The sequence below is a fragment of the Phyllobates terribilis genome, unplaced genomic scaffold, assembly GCF_046119375.1.
Source record: "Phyllobates terribilis strain yellow unplaced genomic scaffold, ASM4611937v1 Scaffold_2__4_contigs__length_985480577, whole genome shotgun sequence".
NCBI lineage: Eukaryota > Metazoa > Chordata > Amphibia > Anura > Dendrobatidae > Phyllobates > Phyllobates terribilis.
The window spans coordinates 514,560,674-514,584,148 of NW_027362762.1; the positions used below are offsets into that span (position 1 = coordinate 514,560,674).

The window sequence follows — 23,475 nt, forward strand, 5'->3', positions numbered from 1 at the left end:
GCATTACAGTCCTGTGTGCTGCTCCTGTTGCTGAAATTGCTGGACTTAGCTCCAGGTCCCGGGGGCCAGGAAAAATCCTTTTTTTTTATCTAAATCCTCTTTTTTTTTCCTTCACAATGTACAAATACCCATCTTATTAACCTTTTGGTGCCCCCCCCCCAAAAAAAAAGTGTGCCTCTGATTTTTCAGACACAAATATATCTGTTGAAAATAGTCTGGTGTAGGCCAGAGAAATAGAAGTGTGGTTTTGCAGTTCTATGGGCCATTTGTATCTAAAAAAAACAGTTTGAGTGTGTCGCTCACTGTTCAGCCGCAAATATATATATATTTTAAAAAGCCTGGTATACACCAGTAAATTATTACTGTGGTTTTGATGTTCCACGGTAAAACATCTCTATTATCCTGTTTTTGGCATTTTTTGCTGTATAAAAATAATAACAGTGTCTCCCTGATTTTTCAGACACAAATATATCTGTTGAAAATAGTCTGGTGTAGGCCAGAGAGACAGAAGTGTGCTTTTGCTGTTCCATGGTAAAAAATCTCTATTATCCTGCTTTTTGCATTTTTTGCTGTAAAAAAAAAAAATATAGTGTCTCCCTGATTTTTCAGACACAAATATATCCGTTGAAAATAGTCTGGTGTAGGCCCGAGAAATACAAGTGTGGTTTTGCAGTTCCACGGTACAAACCTCTGTATTATCCACTTTTGGGCCATTTGTATCTAAACAAAACAGTTTGAGTGTGTCGCTCACTGTTCAGCCGCAAATATATATATATTTTAAAAAGCCTGGTATACACCAGTAAATTATTACTGTGGTTTTGATGTTCCACGGTAAAACATCTCTATTATCCTGTTTTTGGCATTTTTTGCTGTATAAAAATAATAACAGTGTCTCCCTGATTTTTCAGACACAAATATATCTGTTGAAAATACTCTGGTGTAGGCCAGAGAGACAGAAGTGTGCTTTTGCTGTTCCATGGTAAAAAAATCTCTATTATCCTGCTTTTTGCATTTTTTGCTGTAAAAAAAAAAAAAATAGTGTCTTCCTGATTTTTCAGACACAAATATATCTGTTGAAAATAGTCTGGTGTAGGCCCGAGAAATACAAGTGTGGTTTTGCAGTTCCACGGTACAAACCTCTGTATTATCCACTTTTGGGCCATTTGTATCTAAAAAAAACAGTTTGAGTGTGTCGCTCACTGTTCAGCCGCAAATATATATATATTTTAAAAAGCCTGGTATACACCAGTAAATTATTACTGTGGTTTTGATGTTCCATGGTAAAACATCTCTATTATCCTGTTTTTGGCATTTTTTGCAGTATAAAAATAATAATAGTGTCTCCCTGATTTTTCAGACACAAATATATCTGTTGAAAATAGTCTGGTGTAGGCCAGAGAGACAGAAGTGTGCTTTTGCTGTTCCACGGTAAAAAAATCTCTACTATCCTGCTTTTTGCATTTTTTGCTGTAAAAAAAAAAAAATAGTGTCTCCCTGATTTTTCAGACACAAATATATCTGTTGAAAATAGTCTGGTGTAGGCCCGAGAAATACAAGTGTGGTTTTGCAGTTCCACGGTACAAACCTCTGTATTATCCACTTTTGGGCCATTTGTATCTAAAAAAAACAGTTTGAGTGTGTCGCTCACTGTTCAGCCGCAAATATATATATATTTTAAAAAGCCTGGTATACACCAGTAAATTATAACTGTGGTTTTGCTGTTCCACGGTAAAAAATCTCTATTATTCAGGTTTTGGTAGTTTTTTCCGTAAAGAAAAACAGTAGTGTCTCCTGACTGTTGTGACAAAAAAATATATCTGTTGAAAATAGTCTTGTGTAGGCCCAACATCCCAGTGTGGTTTCGCAGTTCCACGGGTCAAATCGCTGTACTATCCAGTTTTGGGCCTTTGGTATCTAAAAAAAAAGGAGTTTGAGTGTGTCGCTCACTGTTCAGCCGCAAATATCTCTATTTAAAAAAGTGTGTTATACCCCAGTAAACAATAACTGTGGTTTTCCTCTTCCACGGTTCTAATCTACTCTTTATTACCCTTTTTCCATTGATAGTGCAAGTGTAAGCTATTTTACTTCCTTTACAATGGGCAAGGCGTGTGGCAAGGGACGTGGAAGTGGACGTTCTGGTGATGGTTCGTGCAGAGGACGGGGCCGTGGCCAAGGTGAAAATGTGCCACAACCAACAGCCACATCTTCTCGCTCCCACTTCTTGACCGAATTACTAGGGAAGGACAGAACAACACCAGTATTGAGAACTGATCAGTGTGAACAGGTTATTAATTGGATAGCAGACAATACTTCCAGTTACCTGGGCACCACCACCTCCGGTCTGTCTTCCACACGGTCAACTCTTAGTAGCCGTGAGTCTCGACCGCATACTCCTCCTCACCCTGATGCTCCTTCCTCCCACCATGCCGAGTGTCGTCAGACAGCAAGTGATCCCACACTTGGACACTCTGAAGAGCTGTTCACTGGTCCATTTCCATATTTGGGCCCCTCGCCTGATACGCTTGAAGTGGTGGAAGAGGAGATCCCATGTTGCGATGCCCAAATATTTGAACACCCACGGCCACAGGAAGTCGACGTTGGCAATCTGTCACAAGAGGTGGACGATGACGAGACCCAATTACCAGGAAGTCAGGAGGAGGATCGTGGTACGCAAGTGGAAGAGGAGGAGGTGGTAGATGATCTAGTAACTGACCCAACGTGGAAGGAGGACATGCAGAGGGAGGCCAGCAGCACACAGGGGGAGGGAGGCAGAGTACCCCAACAGGCAGGAAGAAGCAGTGTGGTGGCCGCAGACAGAAGGCAGGCAACCGTTCCCCGTAACACCAACACGAGGGACGTTGCCAGTACAAGCGGTAGGTCTTCCAGAGACTGGAATTTTTTTAAAGACTCTGCTGATAACCCCAAAAAGGCCATATGTTCCACCTGCCATGCCAGCATCAGCAGGGGTGACAAAACTACCAGCCTGACCACCACCAGCATGATCAGGCACATGATCTCAAGAAACAGCATCAACGTCCACGTCCTCGTCCCACCGCAGCGTTCAATTGTCCATGTCCCAGACCTTTGAACGAAAGCGGAAATTCGCAGCTAACGCCCCACAGGCCACAGTCCGAAATTCGCACATTTCACGACTGCTTGCATTGGAAATGCTGCCTTTTAGGCTGGTGGAGACGGAATCCTTCCGCAATCTTATGGCGGTGGCCGTCCCTCGGTACTCGGTCCCCAGCCGACTCTATTTTGTCCGGTGTGCCATCCCCGCACTACACAAGCACGTGTCCCAAAGCATCTGCCGTGCCCTCAACAACGCAGTTACTGGGAGAGTCCACCTGACAACGGACACGTGGACAAGTGCTTGTGGCCAGGGACGGTACATCTCTCTGACGGCACACTGGGTAAACATAGTGGAAGCCGGGACCCAGTCGGACCTTGGGACGGAACACATCCTCCCCACACCGAGGATTGCGGGCCCTATGTCAGTCAGAGTTGCCCCCACAGTGTACAGCTCCTGCGCATCCTCCTCCTCCTCCTCCTCCTCATGTTCAGCCTCCATCTCAGATATCACCACATCAGTTACAAGCTGGAAGCATTGCAGTACTGCCTCCGCCAAGCGGCAACAGGCTGTGCTGAAACTCATAAGCTTAGGTGATAAACCTCACACTGCTTGTGAGTTGTGGACAGCTGTGAAAGAGCAGGCAGATCTGTGGCTGAGACCGTTGAACCTACATCCTGGCATGGTCGTGTGTGACCATGGCCGTAACCTGGTGGCGGCTCTGAGGCGAGGTGAGATCACACACGTACCATGCCTGGCTCATGTGCTTAACCTCGTGGTTCAACGGTTTCTTAAATCGTACCCCGAGTTGCCAGATCTGCTCGTGAAAGTACGCAGCCTGTCAGCTCATTTTCGCAAGTCAGCTACAGCTTCCGCCGCCCTTGCTGTGTTGCAGCAGCGTTTGCAGCTTCCGGCACACCGACTGGTGTGTGATGTCCCCACGCGTTGGAACTCTACCCTCCACATATTGCAAAGGATTTGTGAGCAGAAGAGAGCAGTTGTGGAGTACCAGCTGCAACAAGGCCGTCGATATTCAGGTCAGACTCCACACATAAGACCTCAGGAGTGGACCTGGATGTCTGACATATGTACCATCCTGACAAACTTTGAGGAGGCCACCAAGATGGTGAGTGGCGATGACGCCATCATTAGTGTCAGCATCCCACTTGTCTGTCTTTTGCAACGCTCTCTGCAGAGAATTAAAGAGGAGGCATTGCAGCCAGAGTATGATGAGATGGATCAAGAAGCCGTAGCGGGCGATTACACACAGCCCAGCCTCATCTCATCCCAACGTGCATTGGGGGACAATGAGGGAGAGGAGGAGGAGGAGGAGGAGGAGGAGGAGGAAGAACAGGAGCTGCTATCATGCGTTGTAGACGGTAGTACCTGTACAAGTGTCATACCGTCGGTTCAGCGTGGGTGGCCTGAGGACAGGGGGGAGGAGGAAGAGGAGGAGGAGGAGGAGAGCATGGTCAGTCATCATCTTGGTGAGGACACGGAAATCTTGCCCGTTACCAGTCTGGCACGCATGGCTGACTTTATGTTACGCTGCCTTAACCGTGACCCTCGCGTTGTCAAAATGTTGGGTGACAGTCATTACTGGTTGGTGACACTTGTAGACCCCTTCTACAAGGAGAACTTTCACTCTCTTATTCCTGAGGTGGAGAGGTCTACAAAAATGGGGCAATACCAGAAGGCCCTTGCTGCAGAACTCTTAAAAAAATTCCCATCTGAACACGCTAGCGGCAGAGGTCACAGTTCGTTGCCCAACCAAGGCGTACAGGCGAGAGAGATGCAACTCCAATCCAGCAGAGGCAGGGGAACACTGTCAACGTTCTGGGACAGTTTTCTGACACCCGCCCAGCTTACAGGCCCTGAGGCGCGGGGTACTCTCACAAGGAGTGGAAAGTTTCAAAAGATGGTGAGGGAGTACCTTGCCGATCGTACCAGCGTCCTCCGTGATTCCTCTGTGCATTTTAATTATTGGGTATCCAAGCTGGACACTTGGAATGAACTCGCTCTGTACGCCTTGGAGGTCCTGGCCTGCCCTGCCGCTAGCGTGTTATCGGAGCGTGTTTTTAGTGCCGCTGGGGGAATTATAACTGATAAGCGCACTCGCCTGTCAACTGACAATGCTGACAAGCTGACCCTTATCAAAATGAACAAGGGCTGGATTGGGCCAGACTTCTCATCACCACCAAATGACAGCAGAGTAACATAAAGTCAAATCCACTGTGTTATTTCGGGAGGTCTATTCACATGCACCGCATCACACCCACACATGGGTATACGCTTCCTCGTTTCGGCTGTTTAATCTTCTTCTCCTTATCCTCAGCCTCCACCACCACTATACCACCAGGGTGCCAGCATTGCAAGTTCCTCCGTCCTAATTTTTGGCAGCTTTTGCTGGGAAAGCATAAGCAAATACCATGGGACACCCACTCCCCAATAATGGGACTTTTGTTTGTAATATGCTGTACTGCATGGCTCTTGTACGGGGCATTGCAAGTTGCTCCATCCTAATTTTTGGCAGCTTTTGCTGGGAAAGCATAAGCAAATACTATGGGAGACCCACTCCCCAATAATGGGACTTATGTTTGTAATATGCTGTACTGCATGGCTCTTGTAAGGGGCATTGCAAGTTGCTCCGTCCTAATTTTTGGCAGCTTTTGCTGGGAAAGCATAAGCAAATACTATGGGAGACCCACTCCCCAATAATGGGACTTATGTTTGTAATATGCTGTACAGCATGGCTCTGGTAAGGGGCATTGCAAGTTGCTCCGTCCTAATTTTTGGCAGCTTTTGCTTGCAAGGCATAAGCAAATACTATGGGACACCCACTCCCCAATAATGGGACTTATGTTTGTAATATGCTGTACTGCATGTGACGCGCCCCCTGGGCCGTGTGTACACGTGTGTGGGATACCCGGTGCCGGGTCTCTGGGGTCTGTAGTCTCCGTGGCGGTGACCCGGTCCCGTGGCTCAGGCTGGTCAAACCAGTGGCAATCTTTCTTAGGTTTTGAGGTTAATTGTCCGACTGCGCCACCCGTGGATTGCGGTCAGGGAGTACCACCGCTGCGAGGCAGACCGCTGAGGCTGGTGTTGTGTGCGCAGCATAAAATGGGATAACTCCCCTCGGGAGGAGTATAGCCTCAGGGCAGTGAATGTGGATGATGGGGGTGATGGTGCACGAGCGCAGCAGGAATGACTCAGAGTCTTTGCAGTGCAGTTCAGGGTCTTTACTGATGATTATAAGGTAGACCCTCCCGGGAGTACTGGCTAGCATAAGAGGCCTGGTCAGTCTGTGAGCAAGCAGGAGTTCCCCTGGCCAGGTGGAGTTGTAGGCCTCCCCGTCTGTCTGCACTCTATCTGGCTACCTTGCTGTAAGCGGGTAGAAGTAGCCCACGTCCCTGAGTGTACGGTGTAGTGCTCACCCGTATGGCTGGTGACTTGGGGCCTTCTGTTAGCTTCCGCTCCACGACGTCGGTGCTGGTCCCTTGCTTGTGACTGAGCCTCCGGGCTTCTATGGCCAGAGGACCTGAAATCCCCTGCCGGCTGGTTTCTGCTGCTGGATATATAAGTCCTCACAGCTTCGGACTCCTGTGTCCAGTTCCTATTGTCTTCTGCCAGGGCGAGCTCTGCTCAGCTTCCAGCCCCTCGTCTTTAGCTCCTAGCTCCTACAGAGCTCCTTGCTGTTACTTTCCCTTGCTCTCACTCTGACTCTGACTCTTCTCTGTTCTCTGACTCACTCAACCCCACCCCAGATCCAGTTTATAAGGGCAGAATTCTCCCCTCCCAGGACTGGGGCAGGAGGATCTTGCATGTTTAAGGGATCCTGACCAGGAAACCTCCCACTTGCTCTCCGACGTAATCTCTATTACTGTGGTGACCAGACCCCTGGGGTGCCACACATGGCTCTTGTAAGGGGCATTGCAGTACCTCATAATTTTTGGAAAGCATTCCATTCCCTGCTTAGGCCAACAGTGCACAGGAGACCCAGTTGCTATAAATGGAAAAAAAGGTTTAGTTAACGCCCTCTGACCTCCATGTCACTTCCAAGGGGCATTGGAGTGCCTCGAAATTTTTGGTAGGCATTGCACTCACTGTATGCCCTATAACTGTGTAGCCGAACCGCTCCTTTTGTTACAGAAACATATCCTACAAGCCATATCTGGTTGACTGGCCTGATATTGATGTGAATGGTCCCTGTTCCTCCTGCTCTTTCTCCTTTGCCACTACCTCATCCATCATTTATCACCTGAAGCTTTGTTTTAACGGGAGTCATAGAACTTGGATAGTAGCAGGAAAACATCCAGCAATCCTCGGAGGAGTTAGGATATGCGCCAAAACGCTGACCTCCTCAGGCCTAGCCGCTACTACATACATGCGCTTGCATTACAACAAAACAAAGCAGATGCTAACTTCTATCATCCTCATCATGCTCCTCACCTTGACACTCTCAACTCCCCAGATGGAGAAGCCAGGGCCCACTGGAGGAGTCTGATAGTCCGGTGGGCTCGGCCCATGCTGCCCTAAAGCAGGCCAGGCTAAGAAAAGTGTGGGAAAGGTTACCGGTACAAATAGGGGTGGCTGGGGACCGAGTATGGACACCCGGCCACCCCCTGGAGGCTGGGGAGCAAGAAGGGGACACCCGGCCACCAGGCGGCTGGGGACTGAGTATGGATACCAGGCCGCCGACACAGCCATGGCGTGGTGGCCAGATTCCGCCTCCACATGCCTAAAAGGCCCAATTTAAAGTGCAAGCAAGCAAGCAGTATGGTATTGCAGCCTGGGGGTGGGTGGGTGGCAGGCTGCATACTTGCGCTTGCATTGCAAGGAATGGGAGAGGTACAATTGAACACTGCCCTGGGACAAGGACTTGAATGGGGATAGTTGCAAGTCTGCAACGACAGGTGCAAGGTGGGAGGCATCTTCGCATGTACCATGAACAGGGGTTTGGCATGCACACACTACAGCGGAATAGGCTCTCCTTCCCACTAAATGCACTGGAAGGGCACAGGTAATGTTTTGGTATACGCGCTTAATCTTATGTATAAGGCACACCAGGACAAATAGGGGCGGCTGGGGACTGAGTATGGATACCTCGCTGCCGAAGCAGCCATGAGGTAGTGGCCAGCTTCGGCCTCCTCTAAACTAAAAGGCCCCATTTCAAGTGCAAGCTAGCAGTATGAATTGCAGTCTGGGGGTGGGTGGGTGGCAGGCTGCACACTTACACTTGCATTAAAAGAAAACATAGCGGATGCTAACTTCTGTCATCATCATCATGCTCCTCACCTTGGCACTCTCAACTCCACCGATGGAGAAGTCAGGGCCCACCGGAGGAGTCTGGTTCTCTGGTGGGCTCGTCCAATGCTGCCTAAAGCAGGCCGGGCTAAGAAAAGTGTGTGGGGGGATGTTCCAAGGAGAAATGGGGGCGGCTGGGGACCGTGTGAACACTCGGCCGTGGGGCGGCTGGGGACTGAGTATGGACACCCGGCCGCCGGGCGGCTGGGGACTGAGTATGGATTCCAGGCCGCCAACACAGCCATGACGTGGTGGCCAGATTCCGCCTCCACATGCCTAAAAGGCCCAATTTCAAGTTCAAGCAAGCAAGCAGTATGGTATTGCAGCCTGGGGGTGGGTGGGTGGCAGGCTGCATACTTGCGCTTGTATTGCAAGGAATGGGGGAGGTACAATTGAACACTGCCCTGGGACTAGAACTTGCATGGGGATAGTTGCAAGTCTGCATCTTCTGATGCGGCAAGGATCACTTATGATGGGCACACTTTTAGACAGTGACCTGGGAGTCAGAGATGCTTCCAGGGGTCTTCCCCATGCTGTTCCCATGTCTTTTCAGCACTTTATGCATGTGTCACACAGCACATGGCCAGATAAGGTTGTAAAATGTTAAAATGACATTTCCCGGTGAATGCATTTGTCATAGTTGAAAGCAATACAAAAGTGCAAAAACGCATAAAAAATGCTACTTGTGAACATAGCCGAATGTGTGGAGGAGTATTTTTGTTTTTGGTCATTTATTTTAACTTATACACAAGTCTTTTCCCTGGAAAGGATGTTCCTTAACATATTTCACAGGAAAAAAGTTTCACTTTCGTTTTATTGTGAGCCTGTAAAAGTGGCTTAATACCTCTGACCACGTTGTTGACAGCAGTGACCTTGGGGTCAGAAATGCTTCCTGGGGCGATCCCCATGCTGTCCCCATGTCATTTGAGCACTGTCACTATCGTTTTGGGCACTTGTTAGGCTTTTAAAAGACTGCCGGGGGTGCCACCGCAAAAATGCTTGAGTCTCCCATAGACTAACATTGGGCTCGTTGCTCGGGTCGAGCACCCGAGTATCACGGCGAGCTCGGCCCGAGCTTCGAGCACCCGAGCATTTTAGTGCTCGCTCAACACTAGTTAAGAACAATATCAGATATTACAGAGCAACACATAATGCAACAATTTAAATCAGAGCCCTACTTGCAAGCCATCTTTTATAATAAATGAGCCATTTACCAGCCTGAATCAATGTAATATTAATGACTCACCTGTAATTATTTCCCTCACTATCCAAACAGAAGACATCATATATAGAGTAAGCTTCATTCCCATCCCAATCCTGTAGTTGGATCCTCAGGGTGTATGAACCTTGAGATGTTAATTGATGAACAAATTCATTACCTAACCAGTATTCACCAGTGGGAGACCCAAAACCCTGTAAAAGATTACGAAATGTTAATTGTCAGAAAAGTTTTTCTCATTTTTCATTTTTGACATCTGCAATTAAAATAAATCTTCATTCTTTTGATTTAATTTGACCATTTTTGGAGTATTCAATAAAATGCTGAGTGAAGACCATTAAAGAAGTTGTACAGGCAAAGTGAAAAACTAGCAATGAAGTTAAAATCTAGGAAATCTAATAGTGTTTAATGTACTCATTGTTAAGATTCCGCACTGTTTTTTCCCCGGGGTCATCTTGTGACTGATCATATGTGATTTGCATATTTACATAATAGCATACTATTTGAATACTAGCTTTTAACATGGCTAGGACTTCCTCCCTAAGGGGGTTCTCAAAGAGTAGAAAAAAAAGAAAATTCATAAAAAAATGCTCAGAGATAGATTACTCCCTCTGTCAGCCGATTGGTACCACCACAGCACAATCACAGAGTGCCTATGGTTGCTATGGCAATTTAAAGTGTAACAATGGCCTCCACATCTGCTATATACCTCAGTCTATCAAATTCTGCAAGTGGTGGGGGGTCTATTAGGCTACCTGTTAATCAAGCATTGACAGGCTTGATAATATATAGCACTACATAAATAATACAATATATTATCATTGTGATAAAAAAACAGCATGTTCAAATCCTCTTGTGGGACTTAATTTTTTTTTTTACAATACTTGTAAGTGTAAAAAAAAACTGTTTAATTATAAAAAGTGGTTTATGTATGAAAAAAAATAACTTGCAAAAACAACACGTTTGTTTTTACTGCAATTGTAATGACCCATACTGTAAAATATGGTGAATGAGTAATGCCAGTAAACAAAAATCTGAAAAACTATGCCAGAATTGCTGTTTTTGTTAAGATTTCCTCACTAAAAATCATATAAAAAGTGATAAAAAAGTTGTGTGTGTCTTAAAATGGTACCAATAAAAACTACAGCTCAAAAACAAGCTATCATACAGCTCTGTAAAATGAAAAAGTTAGGGCTTTCTGAATATGATGAACACTAAAAAATCTTAAAAAAACAAAACCATTTTCTTGTACAAAAATAATTAAGATAAAAACCCTTCATGATATTAAGTGGGTATCACAGTTATCGACCCACAGAATAAAGTTAACATGTCAAATATGCTGCATCGTGAACTCCGTAAAACAATTGAATTAAAAAACAATTCCAGATTTAATGTTTGTGTTCATCCTTTCTACTAAAAAAAGGAAATATATTGTGATGAAAAAGTTGTATGTACTGAAAAATGGTACCAACAAAAAGGTGACAGCAAAAAAGTTGTTTTCATTAAAGTAATTTTTGTTGCAAAAGTAGCAAAAATTAAAGTCTATATAATATTTGGTATTTTAGTGATTGTATCTGCCAAAATAATGAACATATCTTTTCAATTATACTTAATAGTGAACCGTACTTAAAGGGGTATCAAGTTATTAAACTGCATTAATTGGGTTGACAGCATGAAATTTTTTCTTTAATCGTCTTTTATTCTCCTAATGTAAGAGCGTTAATCTTTCATAGTGTGTAACTGGTTTCAATGGAGCTTGGCTACTAGTGCCTTCTCTTACTCTGTCCATGAGTGCAAAGTAGTTACCTTCCAGCAAAGAAATAAACTCTTAACATACCAATCAGCTCTCTCCAGCCCATTGATTTCTACAAAGCAGTTACCTGCTCTCCTCAAAGTCAGCTCCTGTCCGAACTGTTGTTTTAAATTTTGCTGTTTTCAATCCTTTAGGATCACAATCACCTTGTGTCATGGGTATGTCAGAAGTGACAGACAGTCCCCCTGCAGTTGATTACAGGAGTTCTCTTCATTTGGCATTACAGACAACTTCTTAGAGGCTGTCTTTCTAGGACCCAGCGGCTACCTTCCTCTTGCTAATTAACACCCTGGTCTGGGTGTATAAATACCCGCTGTCTGCTAGAGGGAGGTGCCGATGATACTCACATTATCCATTGTGAAGGCTCGGAGCAAGTGCATTACTTCTTCCTCTCTGGAACTATGAGGACGGATGTTCATATCTCTGAAGTCAACTAAAAGCTAAGCTATCTTCCCTTGTTTGTTCCCCCTTGTTGTCTTTAGTTGTCAGTGGGGATCGACTAGCGCTCATCCCCCTCCCTTCCCTAACCAGGGCCAAACACCAGGGAAAGACAGGAGGAGGTTCGCGTGCGGCGATTGGTGAAGAACCAATATAGGGATGTTAGTGCAGACAGGGTAATATTAGATCAGCCTAGGAGGTCTCCACTCTCCCCTTTCCCTAGAGTCTGGGCTCCCTTTCCCTCTTCCCTTTGTGTTGCACTAAGTCTTTCCCACACCTTGCGTGACACCTTGGCACCCAGCAGCACTGCTCTTACTGTCCAGCAACTAGTGAATAACCTTTTAAAAATATATAAAAAAAATTGAGTTGCTGTCTTTTTGCTTAGTTTGCCTTTTATAGAGTGTAATAAAAATGATCAAAAAGTAGTATATACCACAAAATGATACCAATACAAACAACCTCTTGTCATGAAGAAAATAAGGTCCGCTGATAAAAAATAGCAAAACTTATGGCTCTCAAAATATGGCGACATAAAATTATATATTTCAAAGAGTACAGTTGAAACCAGAAGTTTACATACACTATATAAAAAAGACACATATGCATGTTTTTCTCAATATCTGTCATGAAATCAAAATAAACCTTTCCCGTTTTAGGTCAATTAGGATTACCATAATTTTTAATATTCGCCAAATGCCAGAATAATGAGAGAGAGAATGTTTGAAGGCATTTTTATTACTTACTGCAAATTCAAAAGTTTACATACACTAAGATTACTATGTCTTTTAACCATTCTGGACTGTCCATATAATGATGTCATGTGTTTGAAAGCTTTTTTGGCAACATCTGAGTTAATTAGAGATACACCTGTGGATGTATTTTAATGCACACCTGAAACACACTGCTTCTTTGTGTAGCATCATGGGAAGGTCTAAAGAAATAAGCCAGGATATAAGGAAGAGAATTGTGGACTTGCACAAGTGTGGCTCATCCTTGAGTAAAAGTTCAAGATACCTGAAGGTGCCTTGTTCATCTGTATAAACAATTATAGGCAAATACAAACAAGATGGGAATGTCCAGCCATCATACAGCTCAGGAAGGAGACGGGTTCTGTGTCCCAGAAATGAACGTGCTTTGGTCCGACATGTGCATATCAACCCAAGGACAAAAGCAAAAGACCTTGTGAAGATGATGGCGGAAGCTGGGAAGATTGTGTCAATAGCAACAGTGAAATGAGTACTGTATCAATATGGGCTGAAAGGCCATTCTGCCAGGAAGAAGCCATTACTCCAAAAGAAAAAGAAAAAAGCCAGATTAATGTTTGCAAATGCACACAGGAACAGAGACCTTATTTTTTGGAGAAATGTCCTGTGGTCTGATGAAACTAAAATTGAACTTTTTGGGCATAATGACCATCGTTACATTTGGAGGGAAAAGGGAGAAGCTTGGAAGCCTAAGAACACCATTCCAACTGTGAAACATGGGGGTGGCAGCATCATGTTATGGAGTTGTTTTGCTGCAAGAGGGACTGGTGCACTTCACAAAATAGATGGCATCATGAGAAAAGAAGATTAAGTGGCAATACTGAAGCAACATCTCAAGACATCAGCCAGGAAGTTAAAACTTGGGCGGAAATGGGTCTTCCAAATGGACAATGACCCAAAGCATACTGCCAAACTGGTAACAAAGTGGCTTAAGGGTAACAAAGTCAATGTTTTGGAGTGGCCATCACAAAGCCCTGATCTCAATCCTATTGAAAATTTATGGGCAAAGCTGAAAATGCTGGGGTGAGCAAAGCAACTTACAAACCTGGATCAGTTACATCAGTTTTGTCAGGAGGAATGGGCCCAAATTCCGACCAACTGTTGTGAGAAGCTTGTGGAAGCATATCCCAAACATTTGACCCAAGTTATTCAGTTTAAGGGCAATGGTACCAAATACTTATTAAATGTATGTAAACTTTTTGACTTTGCAGTAAGTAATAAAAATGCCTTAAAACATTCTCTCTCTCATTATTCTGGAATTTGGCAAATATTAAAAATTATGGTAATCCTAATTGACCTAAAATAAGAAAGGTTTATTCTGATTTCATTAAAGTAGAGGATCACTGCACTTTCTATACATGGTGCTTGAGCAGGGTCCAACGCCAGTAGATATATAATGCAAAAACTCGGCACACAGAACTTAGTTTCAAAAATTAAATAGCTAAAAAGAGAGTGTTACACAGCATACGTTTTGGTCCCATGGACCTTCATCAGTACACTCTGTAAGGCTGTGCTATACAATAGGAGGAATAGGTGTGGGACTCAGTGTCTCCCAGGAGAGGTATCAATCACTGTCCTGCGCAAGGCTTCATACATGTGTGCGGTGTCATAATGCGGAATTCACCATATCACATCGTAACAAGCGTTGGATACTGTGCTATGACGCCGCACACATGTATGAAGTGTTGTGCAGGACAGTGATTGACACCTCTCCTGGGAGACACTGAGTCCCACACCTATCCCTCCTATAGCACAACCTTACAGAGTGTACTGATAAAGGTCCATGGGACCAAAACATCTGCTGCGTAACACTCTCTTTTTGGCTATTCTGATTTCATGTCAGATATTGAGAAAAACCTGCATATGTGTCTTTTTATATAGTGTATGTAAACTTCTCATTTCAACTGTATATTTATTGTACAAACAAAATAAACATTCTATAAAACCACATACAGTAAATTTGATTTTGTCGTTATTGTACTGATTTACAGAATACTTTACTGGTGCAACACGGTGCATAGAAAAATTTAAAACACAAAAAAACTAGCAGAATTGCTGTTTTGTTTATACTACTCCTCATAAAGGGAGAGGAGAGAGAAATGGTGTCCCCGAGCCCTTCTCTGTGCCTCCACCATCCCCTGGTCCTGGTGCTCCATCACCCAGCCCTCCTTCTTCTCTTCATGAAGAAATATGGCTGGTGCATGCACAGTGCACCCGCCGAGATCTGCCAGCCGGCCCCTGGCAACCATAGGGATTTTTCCTATTGGTACCCTATCCCAATGATCAAAAGACCAATAATTAGTAAATCATCCCCTTAGTCAGACTTCATTTTTTTTATTTTACAATTTTTATTTTTCATTCTTTGCCATTAAGGTTAGGCTTAAGGTTAGGGTTTGGCTTAGTGTTAGGGTTGGGCTTAGGGTTAGGGTTAGGATTAGGCTTAGAGTTAGGCTGCATGCCCACGATCAGGGCTAGCAGCGTTTTGGACGCAGCTCACCTGCGCTGCATCCAAAAAGCGGCATTCTACATCAGAAACACAGTCAATAGGCTTTATAGAAATCCCATGCCCACTGTTCTTCTATTTGACACTGCGTAAACTCACCAGCGGCGCAGGTCTATGATCCGCAGCATGTCAACTTCTGTTGCAGAGACGCCAGTCTCCGCAATAGAAATTTTCACAATAGAATGTATAGGGTGCAATAACCCCACATGTGTTCAATGAACACATGCGGATTTACCTGTGTGATTAGAATGCACCATTTTGGAAGAAGCGAAAATAAGCCTGATTGCGGACACATAGCCTTAGGGTTTTTTCAAAAGTTAAAAAAAAAGATGATAATTAAGTTAAAAAAAATAATGATGACATATTCAATATGACAACCTAATGTTATCAAATTCTGTGTAGTACTTTTGGGTTCAAAATCCTCACTATACCCCTGGATAAAATCCTTGAGGGGTATAGTTTCCAAAATGGGGTGACTTATGGGGGGTTTCTGCTGTTTAGACACCTAATATGCCCTGCAATTGTGACATGGCACCCGCAATCTATTTCAGACAATTTGTGTTCCAAAATTCCAATATTGCTCCTTCCGTTCCGAGCCCTGGCACTTGTCAAAACAGAACTTTTTGACTACATGTGGGGCATCGCTGTGCTCAAAAGAAATTGAGTAACAAACTGTGGGGTCCATTTTTTGGTGTTACCTCTTGCAAAAGTGAAAAAAATGGGGCTAAAGGAACATTTTAGAGGTAAAATTTTAATTTATTTTTATTCCACTTTGCATTAATTCCTGGGTAGCACCTGAAGGGTTAAAAAATTCCAGTTTTGAAGTATGAGGGGTGCAGTTTTTAAAATGGTATCACTTTTGGGGAGTTTCCAATATAAAGGCCCCGCAAAGTTCATTGAAATCCAAAGAAATAGATTTTGTAAATTTGCTGAAAAAATAGAAATTGCTGCTAAACTTTTAACCCTTCTAATATCCTAACAACATAAAATGATGTTTGAAAAGTGATGCAGATGTAAAGTAGACATATGGGAAAAGTGATTTATTAATTGTTTTGTACAGCATGTCTAACTGATTTAAGGACATAAAGATTGAAAGTTTGAAAATTGCGATTTTTTTCAAAATTTTCACCAAATTTCTGATATTTTCACAAATGCACACAAGTCATACCAAACAAATTTTACTTCTATCATGAAGTACAATATCCCACGAATAAACATTCTCAAAATCACTGGGATACATTGAAGCGTTCCAGAGTTATTACCACATAAAGTGACACTGGTCAGATTTCTAAAATTTGGCCTGGTCATGAAGGTCAAAATTAGCTCAGTTACTAAGGAGTTAATTGTCTTTTCAGGCAAACAGGGAAATTAAGGCATTGAATTTCTTGATTTTAATGATAATCACTTAACCATTTTATTATAGCTACTCTATTAGATTTTCACATTTCAGTAAAACTTGCACAAATATTGTGTCTAAATAATTAAACTCTCCAAGTCTAGGATTATACAGATATTAGTCACCAGACTGTAATATGTGCTTGTTCTGCATTCTGCTTCTTATCATTAATTTTGACATGTGTGCAACACTAAAGAAATTTGGACACAGCTTGGTTTTGTCGGAAATGTTTAAACTTCTCAAAACTTGCCAAAAGTTAAATATTTTACTAGTTAAAATTAATGGGCAAATGTAAAAAAATGTCTTTGTATCCATGGAAACGAGAACAACATAGCTATGTGCGGACACAATACTATGTGCTCCATGAACCAGTTAATCTCTGGTGACCCCATTTATTGCAAACATGCGAAAGTTCTATGTGCAACTCTGTTCACTAATGTATTACAGATCCAGCTGTCGGCAATGTATATCGTAAATGATTTCTATTTTAAGGTGAATTTTAAGCAAACATTGCTGTAGTGATATGTGCATCTTATGAAAATAACCACATCTGTTACACTAAAAGGCTTGCAAAGAATAAAAACAAAAACATGTATATAGTGCATGCTCAGTGCATAAAGATACTTTATCATAGCATGGGTTCCTCTAACAATCATCTGCTACCATGATATGATAGCAGCATAGTACGGTGACAGGTCTACTGTACTATTGGCCAAAGGAGTACAAAAAATATTGTGACATACAGTACAGACCAAAAGTTTGGACACACCTTCTCATTTAAAGATTTTTCTGTATTTTCATGACTATGAAAATTGTACATTCACACTGAAGGCATCAAAACTATGAATTAACACATGTGGAATTATATACTTAACAAAAAAGTGTGAAACAACTGAAAATATGTCTTATATTCTAGGTTCTTCAAAGTAGCCACCTTTTGCTTTGATGACTGCTTTGCGCACTCTTGGCATTCTCTTGATGAGCTTCAAGAGGTAGTCACCGGAAATGGTTTTCACTTCACAGGTGTGCCCTGTCAGATTTAATAAGTGGGATTTCTTGCCTTATAAATGAGGTTGGAACCATCAGTTGTGTTGTGCAGAAGTCAGGTGGATACACAGCTGATAATCTTACTGAATAGACTGTTAGAATTTCTATTATGGCAAGAAAAAAGCAGATAAGTAAAGAAAAACGAGTGGCCATCATTACTTTAAGAAATGAAGGTCAGTCAGTCCGAAAAATTGGGCAAACTTTGAAAGTGTCCCCAAGTGCAGTTGCAAAAACCATCAAGCGCTACAAAGAAACTGGCTCACATGAGGACCGCCGCAGGAAAGGAAGACTAAGAGTCACCTCTGCTTCTGAGGATAAGTTTATCTGAGTAACCAGCCTCAGAAATCGCAGGTTAACAGCAGCTCAGATTAGAGACCAGGTTAATGCCACACAGAGTTCTAGCAGCAGACACATCTCTTCAACAACTGTTAAGAGGAGACTTTGTGCAGCAGGCCTTCATGGTAAAATAGCTGCTAGGAAACCACTGCTAAGGACAGGCAACAAGCAGAAGAGACTTGTGTGGGCTAAAGAACACAAGGAATGGACATTAGACCAGTGGAAATCTGTGCTTTGGTCTGATGAGTCCAAATTTGAGATCTTTGGTTTCAACCACCGTGTCTTTGTGCGACGCAGGAAATGTGAACGGATGGACTCTACATGCCTGGTTCCCACCGTAAAGCATGGAGGAGGAGGTGTGATGGTGTGGGGGTGCTCTGCTGGTGACACTGTTGGGGATTTATTCAAAATTGAAGACATACTGAACCAGCATGGCTACCACAGCATCTTGCAGCGGCATGCTTTTCCATTCGGTTTGCGTTTAGTTGGACCATCATTTATTTTTCAACAGGACAATGACCCCAAACACACCTCAAGGCTGTGTAAGGGCTATTTGACCAAGAGCGAGAGTGATGGGGTGCTACGCCAGATGACCTGACCTCCACAGTCACCAGACCTGAACCCAATCAAGATGGTTTGGGGTGAGTTGGACCGCAGAGTGAAGGCAAAAGGGCCAACAAGTGCTAAGCATCTCTGGGAACTCCTTCAAGATTGTTGGAAGACCATTTCCGGTGACTACCTCTTGAAGCTCATGAAGAGAATGCCAAGAGTGTGCAAAGCAGTCATCAAAGCAAAAGGTGGCTACTTTGAAGAACCTAGAATATAAGACATATTTTCAGTTGTTTCACACTTTTTTGTTAAGTATATAATTCCACATGTGTTAATTCATAGTTTTGATGCCTCCAGTGTGAATGTACAATTTTCATAGCCATGAAAATACAGAAAAATCTTTAAATGAGAAGGTGTGTCCAAACTTTTGGTCTGTACTGTATGGCTGATCCCACCTAACAAATAATACATAGTTATGAGTCTGCCGTATTCAAAAGGTTGAGCTCCTGAGACATAGTTCTTGAAACAACACTTTGAACTATGCACAGAAACAGCACAGGCGCAGGAGACCTTTCCAGCACTCTCCCATCTCACTCTTTATTCTGGACTTCCCAAGGTGCCACTTACTTTCAACTCCTCTGTTGTTCTCTCTCTACCACAGCAAAATTCTCACTCAACCCATCCTAGGCCACCTTGCAACAGAGCACTTTTAGTTCACAGGATCTAAATCTAACTCAAGGATTTCTCAAGTTTGGCTCTGCTCAACCATCAATCTCTCACAGTTGTCTTTCTTTTTACCAATAAACATTCACTTCTGGCGACTCACACTTCTCTCCATGCAGCCATCTCAAATACTTTGCTGTGGCTCCCACACGTCTCTCTGAGTTTCACAGAGAGGTCTTTTCTCTTTTCCTTATGTTCTTTTCCTGCTTTGGATACTGCAGGGGGTTACACTTTTATGGGACTGTGGGGCATCACCTTGATATTTTGCCCTGGGGTGGGGTACCAGTTGACAAGTGCTGACTAACCCCTACTTTACTCTTGCGCCCTTGTAACAATATGGACATGCTGCCCACGTTTCCCTTTTTAAAAAACAAGTTTATTGTTGTAAAATGCTATGTGATGCTATGTGAACTGTGATGTATAGTGTGACTTGTAATGTGTGTTAAAGGTGTTAGCAATACTGATAGTGTGTGTAATTTGACTATAGGGGTAGTAAGAGTTGCAGGGAAAGTGACAATTTTCCTGTCAAGAGTCAGATAGATCCTGGACTGCATAGCAAGTCCAAGGTGAGCAGTGCTGCTTTCTGGGGTGTCCTTAAGTGAGAGGAGACCGAAGTAAAGAGATAGCGAAATCCGGAGCAAAAGTGACTAAGAGACAAAGTGACCTTCCGGAGACGGGTCCTGGGAGAGGATGCCTAGGAGAAAGACCTAAAGCTTACAGCTCACAAGGTAACGGGTCTGGACAGGATTAAGTACAAGAGATTATCCAGGGCGGGAGTTGCAGAACGTCAGGGAGCTTGAAGCGAAGTCTGGCCATACTGGCACCGTAAGGAAAAAGAAGATGCATAACCACGGGGCGAGCAAAGGAATTTTGTTAAGCAGTACTGTAAAGTTAAAGCTGGGTTGTGGTGAAGTAGTGGGAATGAGGGAAACCATGTGTAAAATGCTTTGAGTTGAAAAGGAAACATTCATAAAACTGTGTAACCACTATCTCTTGTATATATTCCCTACCAAGTTCCCGTTCAGTTAAAAGTTTATTTATGAATGGTGGTCCTCCTCATTGAACTGTGGAACATCTGGTCCTAACAAACCAGCAGCACCGGTTACATGCAGCCTGCACCGGCGTAGCGCCATCACAGCACAAGTCCACCCACCCAGCCAAGACGCCCACTTTTATGTAGAGTGTCTCGTCCACGGCTACCACCCTGCACCATGTTACACACTTATAATTAAAAAAATAAAAAAAGTAAGGGATCACTTCAATCCAAGTGTTTTCTTAACAGTGTGACAAGTCAAGTGGACTCTGTTACAATTAACCTGCGCCCTGGGACTTAAGAGCCAGGTACGGAGTAGTACATCATGACGATCGTGCCCACCCACAGGCTGTGCAGGCGCGATCGCCACCGGGCGTCAGCTGATTGTCACAGCTGTCACCTGGTGCTATGTGCAGGGAGCGGTCCCGGTGACCAGCACATTAACTCCCGCAATGTTGCAATCGAAGTCGATCTCAGCATTGCGGTGGCAAGGGGAGGTGATTGCTCACCTCTCCTGCCGGCGTCCAACGCTGTCTGCCCTGGCTTCCCGGATGTTGCCATGATGACCCGATGTCGTCATGACAACATCCGGGTCACCAGACAGCAGGAAGATACTTTGGTCATGTGCAGTGCATATACCAAAGTATCTTCTGCATCTGCAGCGCTGACAGCCTGTATAGCACAGGGATGGTGCTCCATCCCTATGCTATACAGGCGATCAGAATAAAAAAAGTGAAAGTCCCATAGTGGGACAAAGAATAAAAGTAAAAAAAAGTGTTAAAAAATTAAAAAAAAAAAAAAATTTGTAAAAATCAAAAAAAAAAAAAATGAAAAAAATAATCCACCAAAAATAAAAATATAATGTACTCAATTTTACCACACGCAGAACAGAATGAAAAAAAACAAAAAAAAAACAACTCCTGAATTGTTGATCTCATTCTGCCTCCCAAAAATAAGCATAGAAAGCGATCAAAAAAAGTCACAAGCCTGTAAATGGCACCAATAAAAACATCAACTCATCCCGCAAAAAACAAGCCATCACATGACTCTGTCGGCCAAAATATGGAAAAATTATAGCTCTCAAAATATGGTGATACAAAAACTAGATTTTACAAAAAAAGGCGTCTTTTAGTATATGACAGCTGTCAATAAAAACCCAATATGAATCTGGTATCGCTGTAATCGCACCGACCTGAAGAATAAAGTCGTCTAATCACTTATACCTCACGAGGAACGGCGTAAAAAATAAACTCTAGGGTTAGGGTTAGGGTTGTGCTAGGGTTAGGGCTAGGGTTGGGGTTAGGGTTGGGGTTAGGGTTGGGCTAGGGTTAGGGTTAGGGTTGGGCTAGGGTTAGGGTTAGGGTTGGGGTTGGGCTAGGGTTAGGGTTGGGGTTGGGCTAGGGTTAGGGTTGGGGTTGGGGTTAGGGTTAGGGTTGGGGTTGGGGTTAGGGTTGGGGTTGGGGTTAGGGTTAGGCTAGGGTTAGGGTTGGGCTAGGTTTGGGCTAGCGTTGGGTTGGGGTTAGGGTTAGGATAGGGCTAGGGTTGGGATTTTTTTCCAAAGTAAAAAAAAAAAGATGACGATATGGCGACTAGTGTGGAGCGCAAATGCTTGCTACTTGAGTTTGCATCGGGTGCTCGGGTATGCACCGAGTATCGCGGGTGCTCAAGTGACATGCTCGAGTATCCGCCCCATATGCTTCACGGCCAAAAAAACCTTGCGGGGATTGCCTGCTATGCACGAGCGATCCCCGCATGTTTTTTTTTGGGTGTCTAAAAACCGTGAAACATGCGGGCGGGGACTCGAGCATATCACTTGAGCATGCGCGATACATGGTGCATACCTGAGTACCCGATGCAAACTCAAGTAGCGAGCACTTGCGCTCAAGACTAATGACAGCTTATTCAATATCATGACCTAATGTTATCAATTTCTGTGTCATACCTCTTAGTTCAAAATGTTCACTATACCCCTTGATAAAATCCTTGAGGGGTGTAGTTTCCAAAATGGGGTCACTTCTGGGGGGTTTCCACTATTTAGGCACATCAGGGGCTCTCCAAATGCGACATGGCGTACGCTCTCGATTCCAGCCAATTTTGCATTCAAAAAGTAACACAGTGCTCCTTCCCTTCTGAACTCTGCCATGTGCCCAACACTGTATTTTCCCCACATATGGGGTATTGGCGTAGTCAGGAGAAATTGCACAAAAGTTTTGGGGGTCCATTTTCTCCTCTTACCCTTGTGAAAATAAAAAAATTGAGGCTAAAACATCATTTTTGTGGAAAAAGTTTGATTTTTTTATTTTCACGGCTCCATGTTATAAACTTCTGTAAAGCACTTGGGGGTTCAGGGTGCTCATCATACATCTAGATAAGTTCCCTGAGGGGTCTAGTTTCCAAAATGGTGTCACTTGTTGGGAGTTTCCACTGTTTAGGCACATCAGGGGCACATCCGCTAATTATTCAAGCAGATTTTACATTCAATAAATCAAATGGTGCTCCTTCCCTTCCGAACCCTGCCGTATGCCTAATCAGTGGTTTCTCCCCACATATCGGGTATCGGCTTACTCAGGAGAGATTGCACAACAAGTTGCATGGTGCAATTTCTCCGGTCACCCTTATGAAAATGCAAAACTGGGGGCTGAAAAACATTTTTGTGGGAAAAATGTGAATTTTCTTTATTTACGGCTCAATGTTATAAACTTCTGTGAGGCACCTGGGGCGTCAAGGTGCTCACCACACATCTAGATAAGTTCCCTGAGGGGTATAGTTACCAAAATGGTGTGACTTGTGGGGGTTTTACACTGTTTAGGCACATCAGGGGCTCTCCAAACGCAACATGCCCTCTGCTAATTATTCAAGCAAATTTTACATTCAAAAAGTCAAATGGCGCTCCTTCTCTTCTGAGCCCTGCCGTGCGCCCAAACAGTGTTTTTTCCCCACATATCAGGTATCGGCGTGCTCAGGAGGAATTGCACTACAAATTGCATGGTGCAATTTCTCCTGTTACCCTTATGAAAATGCAAAATTGGGGGCCGAAATAATTTTTTGTGGGAAAAATGTGAAAATGTTATTTTTACGGCTCAATGTTATAAACTTCTGTGAAGCACCTGGGGGTTCAAGGTGCTCACCACACATCTAGATAAGTACCCTGAGGGGTCTAGTTTCCAAAATGGTGTCACTTGTGGGGGGTTTCCACTGTTTAGGCACATCAGGGGCTCTCCAAACGCAACATGCCCTCCGCTAATTATTCAAGCAAATTTTACATTCAAAAAGTCAAATA

The 23,475-nt window shown here is 43.7% G+C and overlaps 1 protein-coding gene across 1 annotated transcript in view; it reads right to left on the reverse strand.

Annotated features, from left to right (window-relative positions):
* The window catches only part of LOC141252847 (angiopoietin-2-like), a 169,395-nt gene that overhangs the window by 32,126 nt on the left and 113,794 nt on the right, over positions 1–23,475 (reverse strand). The window contains exon 7 of the mRNA XM_073670606.1: positions 9,621–9,787. Coding sequence (XP_073526707.1) covers positions 9,621–9,787 — 167 coding nt within the window. The remainder of the gene's footprint in view (positions 1–9,620; positions 9,788–23,475) is intronic.